This window comes from Seriola dumerili, unplaced genomic scaffold (assembly GCF_002260705.1).
Source record: "Seriola dumerili isolate Sdu_G_001 unplaced genomic scaffold, Sdu_1.0 BDQW01000262.1, whole genome shotgun sequence".
Lineage (NCBI taxonomy): Eukaryota > Metazoa > Chordata > Actinopteri > Carangiformes > Carangidae > Seriola > Seriola dumerili.
In genome coordinates this window covers 752,589-770,576 of record NW_019174517.1, presented here as the reverse complement: position 1 = coordinate 770,576, position 17,988 = coordinate 752,589, and the positions used below count along the sequence as shown (strand labels likewise).

General features: G+C 38.8%; 2 protein-coding genes across 5 annotated transcripts in view; one reads left to right on the top strand and one right to left on the bottom strand.

Annotated features, from left to right (window-relative positions):
* LOC111230311 (ran GTPase-activating protein 1-like) overlaps positions 1–17,988 on the top strand; it is a 29,923-nt gene that overhangs the window by 6,626 nt on the left and 5,309 nt on the right. For 2 of the 4 annotated variants that reach the window (XM_022756999.1, XM_022757003.1), the window contains exons 2-9: positions 14,429–14,548; positions 14,717–14,844; positions 15,023–15,082; positions 15,596–15,775; positions 15,958–16,092; positions 16,410–16,568; positions 17,535–17,648; positions 17,833–17,932. In XM_022756999.1, coding sequence (XP_022612720.1) covers positions 14,437–14,548; positions 14,717–14,844; positions 15,023–15,082; positions 15,596–15,775; positions 15,958–16,092; positions 16,410–16,568; positions 17,535–17,648; positions 17,833–17,932 — 988 coding nt within the window. In that variant the 5' untranslated portion in view covers positions 14,429–14,436. Of the gene's footprint in view, positions 1–13,176; positions 13,255–13,703; positions 13,762–14,428; positions 14,549–14,716; positions 14,845–15,022; positions 15,083–15,595; positions 15,776–15,957; positions 16,093–16,409; positions 16,569–17,534; positions 17,649–17,832; positions 17,933–17,988 lie in introns of those variants that run through there. The other 2 variants (XM_022757001.1, XM_022757002.1) reach the window with 2 other exon arrangements.
* On the bottom strand, positions 250–9,256 carry LOC111230336. Its single transcript, XM_022757031.1, has 9 exons — positions 8,992–9,256; positions 7,057–7,103; positions 4,801–4,920; positions 4,650–4,679; positions 2,637–2,727; positions 999–1,039; positions 598–694; positions 409–446; positions 250–264 (listed from the first exon to the last, which is right to left on the bottom strand). The coding sequence occupies exons 1-9, from the start codon at positions 9,254–9,256 to the stop codon at positions 250–252; spliced, it is 744 nt and encodes a 247-aa protein (XP_022612752.1).

Here is a 17,988-nt window from a genome sequence, read left to right as displayed (position 1 = left end):
GTGAAGTCTGTGAAGCAACGTTTCAAGATCTCTTTGATACTCCATGTTTCTATTCTTCTCTTCAGAAATCTTCACTGATTGCTGTAAATAATAAATAACCATTTACTGTATGTAAATTAAATGGTAACATCACATGGTTATAAAGTAAAACGTCCTCAAGTTCTTGTGTCTGTGAATGTTCTCATTCGTCCAGGTCATAGTTATCTCTCTCTCAAATTAAATCGAAGGCAACTGGACTAGTCTGACTAGTCAGACTAATGCGGACTAGAGAGACCAATACATGATGAACTGATGAAGCCGCTTGGATAAGAGGCGAAACGTCTTCCACAGACAAATACAAGTCCAGTTGCCTTCGATTTAATTTGAGAGAGAGTCAAGTTCTTGTGAAATAAATTTGTATTTTCTGACCTTATCCTTGTTTCCACTCATATCCACATCTGAGGTGCCTGCAAGACAACAATGAGCCAGAGTTGAATCAAAACATTTTTCTCATGTTCACTGTAAATTATACTGAGTGTTAGTTAGTTATTAGTCCTAAATTTAACTTTTTTATGTTATTGAAAAATAAAATGATTCATAAACAAATTATTTTCTCACATGTTGCAGATGGAACAGACTTGATTTCAGACTCTCCTCCTCTCGCTGTTTTGTCATTCTTCTTCTTTGAGTGTTTTCCATCATTAACTGAGTCACACTGAGAAAACAGGCGATTTAATTTAATCTTACAATAAACAGGTTACAACCATTGAGATTAAGAACACAGTGGTACACTATCTAGAGTAATACAAAACCAAAAATAAAAGTAAACTAAAGTAAAGAAAGTAAACTGTTCAGTAAAAGTATCTTCAGCGTCACTGTCCTATACTTTCCAAGTCTAAAGTAAAGTTAGTTGAGGTTACAGGTGTTTGTGCTCAATTTTAACCTGACCTAATAAAAATAAGTATTGAAAAAAAAAAATGTTGCTGTATGACTGACTACAGAGGATCAGAAGATCTCACCTTTACCTGTGTCGTAGCTGCTCTCTCCTCCAGCTGATCTACTACAGGGTAATGTAACAACAAGCAGATTACAGGATCAAACGTAAGAGAAATCATTTCTGGTCAGTTAACAATTCCAAGTAAAATAAGATCTATTTGCAAAAATTATGTTAATGTCAAAAAACATGTACAGTATATTTACAATGTTCAGTACTCAACAATATGGTTTGAATTCGGATTTTGCAGATATGCAAAACAAAAATCATGGAAACGTTCTTTGGTAACTGGAAACAGTTTCACTAATTAGTTGGTTTATGTATTTCATAACACCGTAAACTGTAGGATATCTCTGAGCAGAACGCAAGAGCAAGAGAGAGTTTAGCTAATCAGCAGAATCTTCATCTCAACATCTTGGCTGCTGCATCATCATCTTCTCACTCACTCTGGACACTGCCGCGCTGAATCAGCTGTTCCACAGACATACAAGTAGCATAGCTTCTTCTCTGCCGACTGTGTGAATTCAGAAATTACAATCGGCTTCTCCATCTAATTTCACCACCGCTTTTACTGGCTGCTTTTAGAAAAGGCCACATTATTTTGGTTTATTCACCTGCTGCGTATTTCCCCTGTCAAACTCAGGTATTACAAACTGTCTTACATTCATCTGTTCCTTCTCTGTAGCATCATTGGATGTGTAGTTGTACCAGTGGTTGTTAGTAGTGCGTAGTAATAATTATTATAATTCTTATTAAGTATAAAGTGCCTTTGATTTCTGTAACTTACTTTCAGTCACTTTACCTAATTGATTCCTTTGTTACTTGTTCTAATAAAGTTTACGTTAATGCCTTTGCAAACTTAATTTGTGTGTTATAGACGCTCTGGACTCTTCACCAAGAGGAATGGTTTATTCGTGTTGTTATGCTGACTCTGAAATTATATCCCAGGACAAATGTTTAAAACCATTTTGATAATTCTTATTGCTCACAACTCACAATAAACAAAATGCTGTCATTACTATTGAACAAGTGCGCATGGATGTTATATAATACATGTATTATAATAATACACTTTGTTGTGTTGAGTATTTGCAGCGCATGTGTTTTCAAATTGATGTTTTCTGAATTTGCTTGTGTTTCGTCTGTTTGCATGTGTTTTCTTAAGTTGCAGTGGACAAGAGAGTTGTGGACGACAAAGCATTTGCTTTGGTCTGAGATGCTGGTGGTCTAATGTGACATCTAGTGGCAGTAATGATTGTTTACCGAACCTTTGAGGTGGAAGAAAAACTCCCACCATCTTGGGAGGGGTTTTAAATGACTCTGTGGCCAGAGGAGAACCACCACATCATCCCATGCAGTTACAAAACGTTCTGGATTCAGCTTCATCTGCCCCCTTTCCTTACCTCTCACAGGTCTTTCATAGAGGCTTTCATTAATTGTTCATTTCCTTTTAGATATAGATGTTGCAGAATGTCTTAAGTCACCACAACAGTAGAAAATGGTGTGTAAGCATGTGAAAGTTGGACAGTAAATACACAGTTTTGATGGTGGTTGAGAGAACGGTGTCATGATGCACTGTTTATGTTGACTGTCTCCAGTCATACTCCACCAGTCCACCACAGGAATTCAGACTTTCTCCCTGTTCCTCATTGTTTTCTCTTACCTTTTGTAGCAGGTGTGATTACGGTATTGACCCAAGGTTCACTTGTTGCTGCTCTGCTGTCTTCCCCATCAGGTTCATCCACTAAACAAAACTAAAAAAACATTTGTTTCAATTTAAAATTTTTTTTTTTTTTTTTACTTTAATCAGATTAGACCATTGTAAGAACCTTTTTTCCAAAGTGAGAGGTCACCAACTAAGCAGCAGATAGATAAACATACATGCTAAAACAGTTATAGAAGATCAAATTCCAGCCAGGACCACATGAAAGAATCGAGAAATTAAACTCCTCTGTATAAGCACTGCAAACTGTTCTTATATCACACCAGCTGGCGTATGAATACAAAAAGTAGTGACAGATAATTTGTAGACTGCATATTCTGTCAAATCAGAATGTGCAGTTTAACACAACCCTAATCTTGCACACAGTTTAAGAGACATATTGACCTCACAGTCGGAACTGTACTGTTCAATTTTCATTTCATAGCATACCTTATAACACCACCTGACATTACATATCTTTATTTATCTCAGTGGCAGAGAGACAGGCCTTTATTTGAGACAGTAATACCGGAAAAAGTAATTGAAACCTTAGGAATTAACCTCATTTCTGTAAAAATTTGTCTCCAAATATGATCAGATCTTCATGTAAGTTACAATAATGAACAAACACAATCGATTTGAACAAAAGCTAATTGGAGTCGGGAGTTATCACACCTGTCAGTCAGTGAAACCAGTTTGGAGGTGTGGCTAGTTTGACATTTTGAGTTTGCACAGGAAACATCTGCTGATGTGAACCATGCCACACAAAAAAAAGAGATCTGAGAAGACTTATGGTCAAGACTTGTTGATTTGCATAAAGCTGAAAGGGTGACAAAACGATTTCAAAGAATGATAAGCTACCATCAACAAAACTCAACACTTTCCCCAGTCACTTTTCCCTTTGTATGAAGAACTTAATGTGAAAAATATCGGGCAGTGTTATGTTTTGGTGATGGTACTTTATCAGATTGACCAGGAGTACAGAGGAGGAGTAGGAGGAAACAACTGAAATTAATGAAAATATTTCTGTAAGAGAAAATCAGATCAAATATTGGTGCTTTGCAAGAGAAATAACTAAAGGTCATCTGAAAGTCAGCTGAACACATTAAGCCCTAAGGCAATCAACTCTCAAACATACAAGAAAAATTTCGACATCAGGCAGACACAAAAGTCCTCCAATCCATACGAACATATCGTTTGTTCCCACCCTCAAATACGACCCAGAGGAGTGTATACGCCTATATGGCGGCTTGCGTACCGGACTTCGGTTGTCATGGTTACCATAATAAACATGCGACTGTACCGAGAGCGGCGTACCGAACGTTGCCGTGCTTACTTTAATAGCGGTAATGGCTTGGCTAGGTTAAGGCATTAAAACTACTTGGTTAGGGTTAGGAAAATATTGTGATTTGGGTTAAAATTAGTACTTCCTCAACATCAGACGATCTTTGTTGTCATGGTTACAATAATAACAACAAACGGTCATAGATAATAGAAATATATAAACTACTTGTTCCACATGGGAATCGAACACATTCTACAGTGTTACAGGACTGTGTTTTGTTGACCCATCTATCCACCCCAGTCTATTCCTAACGCGGACTTTGGCGCTCTTTATACTACATCACCGTACTTTTCCCTTTGCTCCTGTCATAATTACTACGACCACTAGATGTCGCCTAGCAACAAAACATTACTCTGGGTTATCTCTCTCTCAAATTAAATCGAAGGCAACTGGACTTGTATTTGTCTGTGGAAGACGTTTCGCCTCTTATCCAAGCGGCTTCATCAGTTCATCATGTATTGGTCTCTCTAGTCCACATTAGTCTGACGAGTCAGACTAGTCTGACGAGTCAGACTAGTACAGTTGCCTTCGATTTAATTTGAGAGAGAGATAACTATGACCTGGACGAATGAGAACATTCACAGACAGATTACTCTGGGTTATAATAAGCTTCTTCACAATCGACCTACCTGCTCATTCCTCACAGGACAGTCTTCCTCCTATGAAAATGGAATAAATAAAAATACAACACCTGGGAGTTTAGTTGCTATTTTACCATTTTGTTGGTACAGTTGTTAGAGGATATGGACTGATGATGAATAGTGTTAAGTCAGTACTTACAGTTCCTTGGAAACATGGAAGGCAGTTAGTGAAACACTTCTTCATACCATTGTTCCTGCGTCTAGGTTGGCGTTTGAGCGTTTCAACACACCCTGGTGCATTTGAGCGTTTCAACACATCCTGGTGCATGGAACACAGACTTAATAATAGTGGACAAATACTTTATACACAAAATAAATCTGCAATACATTTTGTCTGGCAAAAATCCCATCTTGAAATGTTATGAGATATTAAGATATTACTAATTACTAGACAAATTCAAATGTAGATATCTGAAACTGAGTTTATGACTAGTCAGAACCTGTTTGAGTTGGTAGTCAGTTTTGCAGTGACTACCAACCATCATGAAGGTGTGGGTCTGGTTTAACCTGCATGCTACTTAATTATTTTAACTCTGAAAATTTAGATGGGCTAGAATTGTCATGTAATGCAGCTGTCACATAAGTCTGCTGTATATAAATCAACTGCCCAGACTTACTGCAATGTCCCTCTCAAATTAAAGAATTCAAAACAAGAATCAATGGTAAAAATACACAGAGAGGAAACGCAGAAATACTATAGTTTTCATTATTGATTTGTCAGATATTTAGCCTGTCAGGGCTCAACACCAGATGTCATTTTAAGAACATTTTTCACTTCATGATACTTTAAGAATTAAATCATTTAATTAAAAATGTTCATATTGTTGACTAAAACTATCATAGATTGTTAATTCACTCACAGGTTACATCAAGATGATATTTTTAAGATGTTTTCCAGTCTGTTAAGCCTATTTATTGACTTAGGATCTTAGACCTCTAAAGAATAGAGTTAGAGATCAGATATTTTCTAAACTCTCCTCATCATGTGACAAATGTAGTTTGCAAGACGTTAATTTACCTCACAGTTTTTGACTTTGTCCTGAATTAGTAAACTACTGGTCTTGAATCTTCACTTCAAACATTGAAGTGTTAAACATTTGAAATGTAGTGACTTGTTCGAATTAAATTGTAATAAAATATTACAGTGAAACGGCCAGTACCCCCAGGGGTGATATATTGGTGCTATCCAGTGGGGAACTGGTCCAGTGTCTTGAAAAGGGCTATTTGTTAGTTTTCTCTGCTGATGTACATGTTTTCTTTCTTGTCTGTATGATACAAGACATTATAATACAGCCTCCGAGGAGCGCTACTTCTCCGGGGAAGATTGGAGGCTACAGTGAGTCACTGTCAGAAAGTGACAACTCAGGCCGGGGCTAGCTGATTAGCTTGCTAACTTCAGTAGAAGAAAATATGTGATAGAATTAACAATGACATTGCTTTCCACTGCTGGAGACAGCTGTTGGTGAGTAAAGGAATGAAGTTACAAATACAAAACTTACAAGTAGCTCCTTTAAACCTATGATAATTAGAGTCTTATTAGTTAAGATCGTCTCCGTCTATATCTACAGCTCTCAACTGTTAATATAAAATTAAACAAAATAGTAGAAAAAAAATTTCAAGACGTATAACTTCATTCTGAAAATATTACATCTTCTATCATTGATTTTATTCTTAAATAAAATGACTTTCATTTCAAGTTACATTATTCTCAAAATATCTGTCTTTTAACTCACTAGTGTCCCTGACACTCCCTCATAAATGTGATAATTTTGGTGATACATCTCTCTGGTTCTGACTAATCATGTAAGCAATATCACATGAAAGGGAGTGATGTACTGAATATCAGCACGGCTGTGATTTGGTCATAGATAAGAAAGTCACAGCCGTGCTGATATTCAATATTAAATTCTACGAGCACCATATTAGTTAAATAAACAACTGTTTATGATCTGTTTGTTTATTTTATCATTTATTTGGCTACGACAACACAAATAGTTTAGCAACTAGACTGGTACTGGACTGTTGCTAAGCAACATTTCCCTGACCTGCACAGCGCCACTAGCTAGCTACTTTGTCCACACATTGGTTTCTCTACTGTCTCTGATGTTACCTCAGGAGTGCTCTAAAGTATCAAGGCTTCTTCCCTTCATCCTCTCCTTACAACCAGACATCATGTCATTCAAATGTTATTTCTGGAAATATTTTCATCTTTGCAAAGTTTGTTACAATCTAAGATAGTTAGCGACCGTTAATGTAACACTGATTAATGGTTAAGCGGAGTGATACATGAAGTTAAACAGTGCTGTTGTACTCTATATCAGCACTCATGCAATGCCTCTCGTCCAATCAAATTACTTTATCGGAAATAACTGTTGTATAATCCTGAATATCTCACCTTTTCTGTGCTTCCAGCTGCATCTATCCCCTGTCCCCAGTCATCTGCTGGAAAATATAGACGGAAAAGTCAGATGGCAAAGGATTTAAAAAAAAAAAAAAAAAAAAAAAAAAGAAGAAATAGTTCAAGTTCAAATTTATTGTATCATCATATGAATTAGAAGCAGTGCACTCCAGTGCAATGAAAAGCTTGTGCTCTGGCAATTATGGAATTTTAAATCACCAATGATTTTTGTTTGTATCATATCTCATACATCAGGTGTTTATGGCAATTTATCTCAAATGTTTGGGTTTTTGTGTTTTTTTTTTTCCAAACAAAAAACACATATTTTTGGCATTTTTATATATATATATATATATATATTATATATATAGTATATATATACTATAATTTTTTTTTTTTTTTTTTTTTATTAGTTTAATAATTAATGTATTCATTGTTATTTTGTTGTAGTGTACTTCACTGCAGCACATTACTACACATTGTATTATGTACTAAGCAGGGGGGAGAGGAACGTTTAGCTCTTTTCCGGGATAAGATCCAGTGTCATGGGTTGCCATGGCGGACAATTTATGTTTGAGTTTGGGTTAAAGGTAGGCTGGACCCAAATGTTGACCAAACACAAGGGAGTAGGTGGAAAGAAATTATCTTACTTACAAAAACACAAGGAAGATGAAAAGCAAGCTGAAGCATGAGGAAACACAGAGAACTAGAACAGCAAGCTGAAAAACGAGGAAACACAGGATTTTAAACAAACAAACTTATACAGACAAAGGGGAGCACAGAGACTAAATAGACACAAGGGAGGCGAGGGTGATTGAACACAGGTGAAACAGATTAGGGTGGGGCAGACAATCAACAAGGGGGGAAACAGGACAAAGAAAGGAAGTAAAAACATCAAGAAACACACAAGGAAAATAACTACAAAATAAAACAGGAAATGACCAAACCCCCAACATAAATTGTCTGTCACGGCAGCCCATGACATCCAGCTTTATAAGCATGTCTCTCAGGATGTAATGACACTATGATTTGGTATTTAAGATCATTTTAAGCTGTGGAACAGAGTTCATGATATGTTAGTCTGGTTTGATTGGTTTTTTTATAGCAGTGTTTTCTCCAAAACTGCAAAAAGACTTAGAATTAGTACGCAATGAATACACAAGAGCATACAAACTTCAAATAATGATATTGCACATAGTCTTTTGTCAGACAGCAAATACTATTATTGCACACTTTTTTTTTCTTGTTTGTTACTACTATTTCTGCCATATACGTAATATTTATCTGCTGTTATTTTTTGTAGGCTTTGTTCAAAAAACATAGTGAAACTACAATTACAGCCTTGCGGTTATATGCCTCCGCCAACCAGTCAAGTTGCAAGAAATATGGTCACAATAATAATAATAATCAGTCAATAATAGTCAGAAGAGTTATAATAAGATAAAACATTAAAATCTACTTAAAAGGATTTAGTTTAAGTTTTAGTTTAAATTCACTCTTAAAGGCAAACCACACTTCCTATGACGTCCCACAATGTGGAGCCACTGTTTTCTTGAACAGATTTAAACAATGCCTCTTGTCAGCAGAGACAAGCTAATGTTATGTAATGCTAACTCGCTAGGCTCAAACGGTGAACATTATGTTCTGAACATCATCATCATGTTAACATTGTGAACATGTTGTCATGCTGATGTTTAGGTCAAAGCTCTGTTGAACCTGGGTACAGCCTCACAAAGCTGCTGGCATGGCTGAAGGCTTGTTTTCTGTTGTGTCCATGAATTTCAAACTACAATAATTACACAAATTCAAACATCAGTCTGTTTCTCCTCTTAGATCCACTGTCTGGCTGCAGGACAGAGTAAAACAAACATAAGTCAAACTAATACAGCTTGCACTCTACACATTTTTAATATTTTGCTTCTTGTGACTGACCTTCTGCCGCTGAGCTGCAGATCTCCACCAGATCATTCCTGTTGATCCTTCTTAAAATGTCCTTCGTCATCTCCAGAGCTTCATCACGTTTATAGGTCTGCACCATCAGATCCACAGTGTCCAGCCTGTCCGCCTTCTCCAAGTCAGCCCTTCTGAGGGTTTTTCTTCCTTTGAGGATGTCATTCTCCCGCAGGAAGAATTTAAAGCGCTTAAAATCTTCGACTGTCAAGTCATCCACGGCGTCCAAGAGAACCTGTCTCACCATTGTGCTTCCCCTGCAAAAACCAGAGAATATTGTCAACCTGAGGGACAATTAGTTCATTAGTAGTCAATTGGCAGAGAGAATGACACAGTCACTTTAAATCAAGATTCAGAGAAACTGTGTCAAATCATCAGTTCAAACCAGACCTGTTTTATCAAACCTAGCAACAGACTGAGACAGAGTTCATCCGCCCTAAAGACCAGAAACCCCAAAGCCCACACCTAAGCATGTGCAGTTACCATAAGCAGTAATTATCTACTTTTATTTTGTGTAAAGTGAACAATGTATCTTAAATTAATACAACTGAGGAGTAAGAAAGAGCTGCTTCCATCTAAAGGACAAGGCCAACCTTGCCTCATTTTATAGCTGGGGAACTACCTTCGCGCTGAACAGAGGAGGATGACACAACTGATGCTAACTGATGCTAACGGGTTGCTGCTCTAAAATTCTGTCTCCTTAACAACTTACTTACTTACATATTTTCACTTATTTTATTTTTAGCTTATAGAGATTCACTCACCACTGTATAAGAAAGGTGTGAAGGAGCCCAACAGATGTTTTTTTTAAATGTCTGAAGTTCAAAACAAAATGGACAGCTTTCTTTCTTTGGTGATAAAGAAAGTGAAGAACGAAACTCTGATTTAACTCAGTAGTAAAAACATTTTACACACATACCTCTACAGGACTTTCATCAATGACAGAACACGTGATACTGGTCTAAATATTGCAGAATCTGCAGTCTTCATCTCTCTTCAGTCAACCTAGCTAAGAAATATCAAGTGAAGGAGGTACTTGATTAACGGCCATGTTGTTACAATACTGCAGATTTTATTCCTCTGATGTTTCTCCAAATACTCAATTAGTGCTTATCTCCAACCAAGTCCAGTTGCTCACAATTCAAGTTTTAAAATACATAAAGTACTTTAATATGATATGAGAGAAAGTTCATTATATGGCTGGGATCCGATATGATCAACTGTGAAATTGAGGAATGTATTGAAAAACTGCAGGAACTGTAAACAACCCCTGCACCAAGTCAATTGCATCTCTACTTGCATTCAGCCTAGTGTCTGCTGGTTTCAGGCCTTTACCTCTTTGCTTCTCTCTTCTTGCTTCTGTGCTCACATTTAAAGTATTTTATACAGGCCAATTCCCAATAAAGCTGTTTTCATTTACAAGTTGTTTCTGTTTATGTTGTCAGACAACGGAACAAGTTTGAAATAGTGACTGAAACGTGGCCCAATATGACTACATGTCAACCAGCAGTCATGACCGAGCCATTTCTAAGATGCTAATTTGCTGCTAAAATCCAGAGTTTAACACTGAGACGTCTCTGACAAAATCACCAAACACATTAGTTAAATACAAGCAGCAACATCAGTGGCTGAAAAATTAAGCTAACGCGGAAGTAAGAAAAACTGCACTTCTTCTAACGACCACTAGAGTCTGGCTCCAAAAGCGAGACAGTCCCCATAGTCTCCCATGTTAAAATGTCCAACTTTACAGCAGAAATAAACATGTTTACAGCCTGGTACAAAAAACGGTTTTGATCTCTAGAGCTAATCTCCTTCTTCATGACAACTGTTTAATATAACTCACCTGTTTACATTAAATTATTAAGGCTTAAAATGATGGCGAATTGAGGGCGTGCCGTTTAGATTGACAAGTGAGCGTATGCTAGCTACAAGCTGGTATGCACCGAAGTCTTGGCTCGACCCGCGCCCCTCCTCATTGCCTATTTTTGGATTAGCCGTTAGTTCGGCGGATTCAGGTACTGACAAGATGGCGTCGACGGAACGACCCACTCTGAGCCACAAAACCGCTCTTTTCTTAACCTATGGGTGACGTCACGGAGGCTACGTCCATCTTTATTTGCGGTCTACTTGCAAGCCGCCATGCGAACTGGTAAAACAGATCTGTCACATCTCATCCCCGCGTGAGAAGCTGCGATCGGTGATTGTGTGTTTTTTAAACTTATTTCTCACTCTCAGATCACTCTTTCATCCCCGGGCGCTGTGCAGCTGCGGTGTTTCTGATGTAACAGCATCGTGCTGGACAGGTGACAGGTGTGTCTACAGTGTCTGTACTCTGAAAGACGTTACAGCAGGAAAAGAGGCGTAAATTAGCGGGTGTTGTGTTTATATCAATACCGATCGGAGCAGGAGCCGATAAATGCCCGCATCTACTGCAGCCTCCATCCGGGTAACAAACTATGTGGGTGGAGCTAATCTCAGGCAAACAGGTTTACAGATCACTGATAATATTATAGTTTAACCTTTCACAATGACTATCCTTTAATCCTTTGAACATAATATTAATTTTTTTTACTGTTTTTTTAAACATTTTTTAAAACACATCTTATAAATTGTTTTTCATAAATGTATGAATAAATCCTTTTTTTTTTTTCTTTTTTTTTCATGCCCATGGTACTCCATAGATACAACCAGGAGATTGTAGACAGACAAGAGTGCAGCCCAGGGCATGCAACCACGCTCGGCCACCCACTGCTGCCCCCTTGGAGCTTGGGACTTTTTCGGGTTTGTGCCCAAATAAATGTCTTTTAAAACTTGTAACAGGCCATTAGCATATTATCTTTTCAACTGTCACATGCATTCCTCCCCACGGCACACTGTATCAAATACCCTATTGTAATCAATAAAAAAGAAAACAAAAAACAAGAGGACTTTTCTTTTCAAAACAACACAATTCAACTTTTAGTGGAAAAGATGTGATCAGTGGTAACTTTTTCTAAATACTGCCTGGATTTCCTGGAAGATATAATCTTACAGTTAAATGAAGCTGGTAAACTGACCTTGTATCAAAGAAACAAGAACATCAAAATTACAGCTTTAAGATACACTGAACTCAGTTGGTTTCAAGAGAAAATCATCGCATGAGTGAACTTGTCTTCACAGCCACAATAATTCCGCTGACGAACAGACCAGTAGCCTCATTTCTTTGTAAGAAAATTCACATGGTTAAACTGAGATGGTTGTTCAGAAGATAAGATAACATCTGTGATTTAAAACAAAAAAGCACTGTGCATCTACCTTTACACAGACACACAAAATACACAAATATTGCATAAGCTCACCTTTACCTTGTGTGTCCTTTGCGTCGCCTGCTAGATCTACCTGGCTGGTTACAAACAAAGTGTGACAACAAAAGGAATACTGAAAGTAACATACCACCAACTCCCTATTTCCTGAAACCTTGTGGGTAGTTAGACTTCTTGATTACCTTACATGGGTCATTCAAAAATTCTAATCCACTGTAGCCACTATGATAAATAGTTACTGTAATCATGGGCTATTGTTCCTTTTCATTCTGATTTTGGAACAGGGTTCATTGGGGCACTTCTTGGTTTGGAAGAAGGGAGTGAGTAAGTAAGAACTGAATAAGAAATGAAGTGAGACTTCAACATTATCAACCTTCTTTTAATTATAATTGACAAATTCTACAAATATAAAGAAAAATTATCCAAATCTTTATCAAATTAATTGAATTTAATACATCAAAACACTTAATAAACATACAACCAACAAAAAAGCGAACGCAGTCTAACATATTTCGACATAATCGCTCTGTAGCCCCTGATTAAAATGATTGTTATTAATTGCTGTATTTGATTTATATATTCTTAATATTTCATTTTATTATTATCATTATTTATTACATGTACTTTTTGTGTTTTACGTCATTTGATTGTTTTTTCTATTTGATTGATATTTATTTTGGTGTATATTTTGTATATATATATAAAAACAAGAGCTGTCAACCTCACAGGCGGTTATTTCCAGCATTTCCTGCATGGTAGACGCTTTGGAGAGAATACGTACATTAGCGGAGCTCGTGAACGCACCGTTGTAGTTTAATTGAACTACAACTCCCTTGTTTCACTGCTCTGTGGCCGTCAAGTCGGGTAGTGTGTGCTGGATTTGGTTTTAAACGACAGGGGCGAGCGGGAGTGTGTAACTGGACTGGATTCAAGCAGTGTTGTGGTAATAGTGATATTAACTTCTATCGGAAGTAGACTGAGTACTGCGTTGCAGTTTCTCTAAAGAGGGATTTAAACGGAGGACCGGAGAGGTCAGGCTAACTGCCGTGTAGGTAGACAACGGTTGACAGTTGACCGACCGGAGAGGCCGAGTAAAGCCATGCTCTGTCTCACGTTACCCGTGCTAGCTAGCTAACCTAAGTTGTCATACTTGTATTCCTATATCCACCGGACTAAGGATGTTGCGTTATGTATCTAGGAACCACGTCGTATGTTACCGAGCCGACAGCTGACAACAACGACCGTAGCAGCTCCGCGGGCTTCAAACCGTTATGGTGCTTGTGGGTGTGTTAGCATAACGTTAGAGGCACTCGGCTAATGCTAGCTGCCGGCTGCTGACGAGGGAAAACCCACCACCAGAGGTGAACAAAGTACACAACATCAGTACCTGAGTTAAAGTACAGATCCTCCTGGTCTAATATGACTCCAATATACAAGTGAAAGTGGTTCAGTTAAGTTTTCACTTGAGTTATAGTACTGGAGTATTTGATTTATAAGATACTGAAATATTCTAAAGTATACAAATTGTCAACTAGTCAGCAAATTGTATTGTTCCACATTTACAGAACCGAATGACTCTGAAACAACCTACTGACTATAGATAAATAGATACTTACAGGGGGTAGGATTAATATATCCAGTAGCTCATTAGATATAATAATGGTTGTTAATAAATAATTTTTTTAGTTGAGAATGAATGAATGACTTTCATAAAACACTGTCACAACATCGCAGCTAAAACTCCGGGATTTGTCCCTCAAATCTTCACAGCCTGCGAGTGCATTTTCATAAAGTAAATCTGAGCTGCTCTGATATATCGTGCACCAGAATATTTTAGGGTGGATTTTTCCCCTCAGTGAAAATGACACTTTCTGTCTAGTGTACAGGAGGAACTAAGCTTCTCAGAAAAAACAACTCAGTTAAAGCCAGAATGTTTATACATAACTGTATGTTTTGGGGTCTAAATGACTTCTGTTAAGTGTTTTGGTTCTTAATTGGTAATAAGTGTTACCTGCTGGCCAGAGAAAACCAGTTCTATCTCTGGGAAGAAGTGAACCAGGAGGTGGTTCAGGATTATTACAGCAGAGTAAGTAGTAAACAATGTGTTTGTCCCTCAGGTGTCCAGATGGCGACAGATATTGTTGCGCAGTTGGCCGACTCTCTGGCCCAGACAGGAGTAGAGGAAGGAGAGCTGAGCTACAAAGGCCAGGGAAGAAAGCTGAATGATGCCCAGTCAGGTGAGTGTCATCTGTCACTGAGCCAGTGAGGCTTGATTGCTAAAACACACTGAAGTCTTGGTTTGGATTATTTTCCCTTTCATGGCCTAACTGTGTATGAAATTACTGTCACACTTCAATCTCCCTTCTCTATTTGTCAATTTATAATCCTGTTTCCCCCCTCTCCAGTGGAGGAGATGGTGAAGGAGATCCAGGACTTTGAGGGTTTAAAGGCTCTGAGGTTGGAGGGGAACACTGTCGGTGTGGAGGCAGCACAGGCCATCGCCAAGGCCCTAGAGACTAAGAGCGAGTTCAAGGTTTGAAATGTTTGCTCTCTGTTTTTTTTACTGGACAAATATGAACATAGGTAATATGAGAATATTAAATTAACCAAAGTGATGTCAACAAATTCACAGAACAACCACTGTAATGGAATAAATTAAATGTTGTGTCTTGACCGACATTGACACTGTGTAATTTTAATCTGTCTTTCAGCGCTGTTATTGGAGTGACATGTTCACAGGTCGCCTGCGCTCTGAGATCCCACCTGCCCTGGTAATGCACTTGTTCCACTACATTACTGTCCATGTCAAAACAAGTTTAGGCTTCCAGTCAGAAGCTGTTGAAATATTGCACATCTCCTAAGTAAACACATCGCAAGAGACCGACTGAAACACGATACACATGCCCAAAACATTGTTGTTGGGCTGCAGCCTCTCTCTCTCTCTCTCTCTCTCTCTCTCTCTCTCTCTCTCTCACACACACACACACACACACACACACACACACACACACACACACACACACACACAGCTGACAGTACAGAGGCGGCGGTTGAGACCAGTAAGGAGTTAACTTTTTAAACATGTAGAAAAGCTTTTCAACTTCTCCATCCACCGCGGTTTGTTTTACACGAGCGCAGCACGCTAACGTTAAGCTAATAGTGAACTGTTATGTTAGGAAATATTTCTGTGTGTAGACTGCAGCATAAACTTTAGTAAACTTATAACTACAACGTGAGACAGCCATTTATCATGCCATTTTATTCTTTCTCTCCTTGTGCTGTAGAATTCACTGGGTGATGCTCTGATGCTGGCAGGTGCCAGGCTGACCGTTTTAGACCTCAGTGACAACGCCTTCGGACCAGACGGGGTGAAGGGCATCGAGAACTTGCTCAGGAGCACCGCCTGCTACACACTGCAGGAGCTGCGGCTCAACAACTGTGGCATGGGCATCGGAGGGGGGAAGGTAAGTCACAAGAGTGTCTTTTGTCATCATTGCCAGGAAAAATGAACTTCAGGAATAAAGACAGAAACACAGAGTTAACAAGTTCACAAATCTTCGTAGGTCCTGTTAAATGTTATTGTATATCCATTGATGCTTGGATGAATGTGATCAGAGCTGAACACATCTGTTTATGGACTCCTCAGATCTTGGCTGCCTCGTTGATCCAGTGTCATAAAAAATCCAGTGCAGAGAGCACCCCCCTCAGCCTGAGGGTGTTTGTTGCAGGGAGGAACCGACTGGAGAACGATGGAGCCACTGCCCTCGCTCAAGCTTTCCAGGTACAGGTTGAACTACTTCCTGAACTTTGACCACTTTACTTAGACTGACGGAGCAACCTGGGAAAACACAGTAAAGTCTATTTCTGATGGAGAATACCACATTGCCGCACTACAGTTTTATTCCATCAGAACAGTTGTTGAACTTTGAATCAGTGTGTGAGATTTTACTACTGCTTGCCTTCCTGGTGCACTTTGAATAATTAATTTCAATAATGATCTATGAAATAATGATCTCAGACTAGTTTATATCTATGCTTCTTATATGCTATGTGGCTGTGCAGGTAAAATAATCTCATGACCACACTTTGTGTTCCCAGTTGATGGGCAGCCTGGAAGAGGTTCACATGCCCCAGAATGGCATCAATCACCCCGGTGTGACAGCCCTGGCCACAGCCATGCAGCACAACACAGGACTCCGCATCCTCAACCTCAACGACAACACCTTCACTGAGAGGGGGGCGATCGCCATGGCTCAGGTACGGAGACATCTGAGAATTAGTATCATCACTGTAGGTGAAGCAAGGTAATAAAATAAAAAAACCTGGTACTGCAGAAAGTAGAAAGTAAATGAGAGTATAAGATATGTGTAGAATTCTCTCTCTAAAGATTGATAGGTTAATGATCAGGAAATTCACAGTGAGAAGCAGGATGAGCATCACTTGCAGTTGTCATTAATTAAGGCTTCAGCAGGATATTAAGTTTTAAAATCCATCACTGCAGCCTGTGAAAGAACAGACAGCACTCTTCCTCCCTCATATTGTTCCATCAGCAGCTAAAATATCCTGCGAGCATTGTGGATCTTTTCATGAAGGTTCTGTTATAGATGACTGAAGTGATTTCTTATGTCTGAATAACATAAAGCCATCACTTTAAAGGGACAGTTCAGGTGTTGTTGACGTGGGGGTTGTGTGAGGTTAGTCATATAAAGTCGGTACATCAGACGAGGAGCACCGTCAGACCAGCAGAGTGATGTGTTCCTGGGGGCGGGGCCACCAGAGAAAACCTGTTTTAGACACTTTTAAAAACACCCACCTCAACAATCCAGTATCTGTTGAAGCTTCATGAACAACATTTTTAGAGGTTTATCTTCCCGTGAAAACAGCACTTTCCTTTGGCACTACATTTTTCTCAACCGTTGAACTGCCGTACTCCTACGCACAAGCGCACCTACGGGACGCACTGTATAACACCACGGCCACAGATCAGCTGAGTGAATCAGAAAGCGACCTAATACACTGCTGTGACCCCTCTCATATTGTGTGTAGTTATTTGAGCCATTGTTTATGTAGAGAGATATTAGTGGAGCTCAAAGAGTGACAAATATGGCATTAAAATGTTCTGGCATGAGATCAAGAGATGAGATTTTAGCCTTCTTTTAAAAATCTTTTTTGTTCGTTTGGTATCGGTGAAGCTGCAGCAAATAATGTCTGTGTCCTTCACAGGCTCTGAAACACCTCCGCAGCATCCAGGTGATAAACTTCGGAGACTGTCTGGTGCGGCCAGCAGGAGCCAAAGCTATAGCGGAAACTGTATCAGAGGGACTCCCAATCCTCAAGGTGAGCGAGTGGCCTACTTCACTACTGGACCCGATCACACCTGAGCTGTCACCGCCTGTCACCCCTAGTTTGAACCTGTAGGCTTTGATCATTTCTATACTAAATTTATTCTGAAAGGGCTTTATTTACGTATCCTGTTCTTAGTTTTTCTTCCTTTCAGAGTGAATATTTTGTTGTTTAACAGGAACTCAATCTGTCATTCGGCGAGATCACAGAGGACGCTGCTCTGGCTGTGGCACAAGCAGTAAAGGACAAAGACCAGCTGGAGAAACTGGACCTAAATGGTACAAACCTGCAAAGAGCTCTTTACACATCTAATACATCTATCATCAAATCATCT

What these genes read in the sequence shown, in the direction of transcription:
- LOC111230336 (XM_022757031.1), bottom strand. Translation starts at nt 9,256, where the DNA reads ATGGTGAGACAGGTTCTCTTGGACGCCGTGGATGACTTGACAGTCGAA. An exon ending in CTGCAGCTCAGCGGCAGAAG is followed by an intron (nt 7,104 to 8,991) that starts GTCAGTCACAAG and finishes TATATTTTCCAG; the next exon opens with CAGATGACTGGGGACAGGGG. An exon ending in GTCCTGTGAGGAATGAGCAG is followed by an intron (nt 2,728 to 4,649) that starts GTAGGTCGATTG and finishes ATGTTTTTTTAG; the next exon opens with TTTTGTTTAGTGGATGAACC.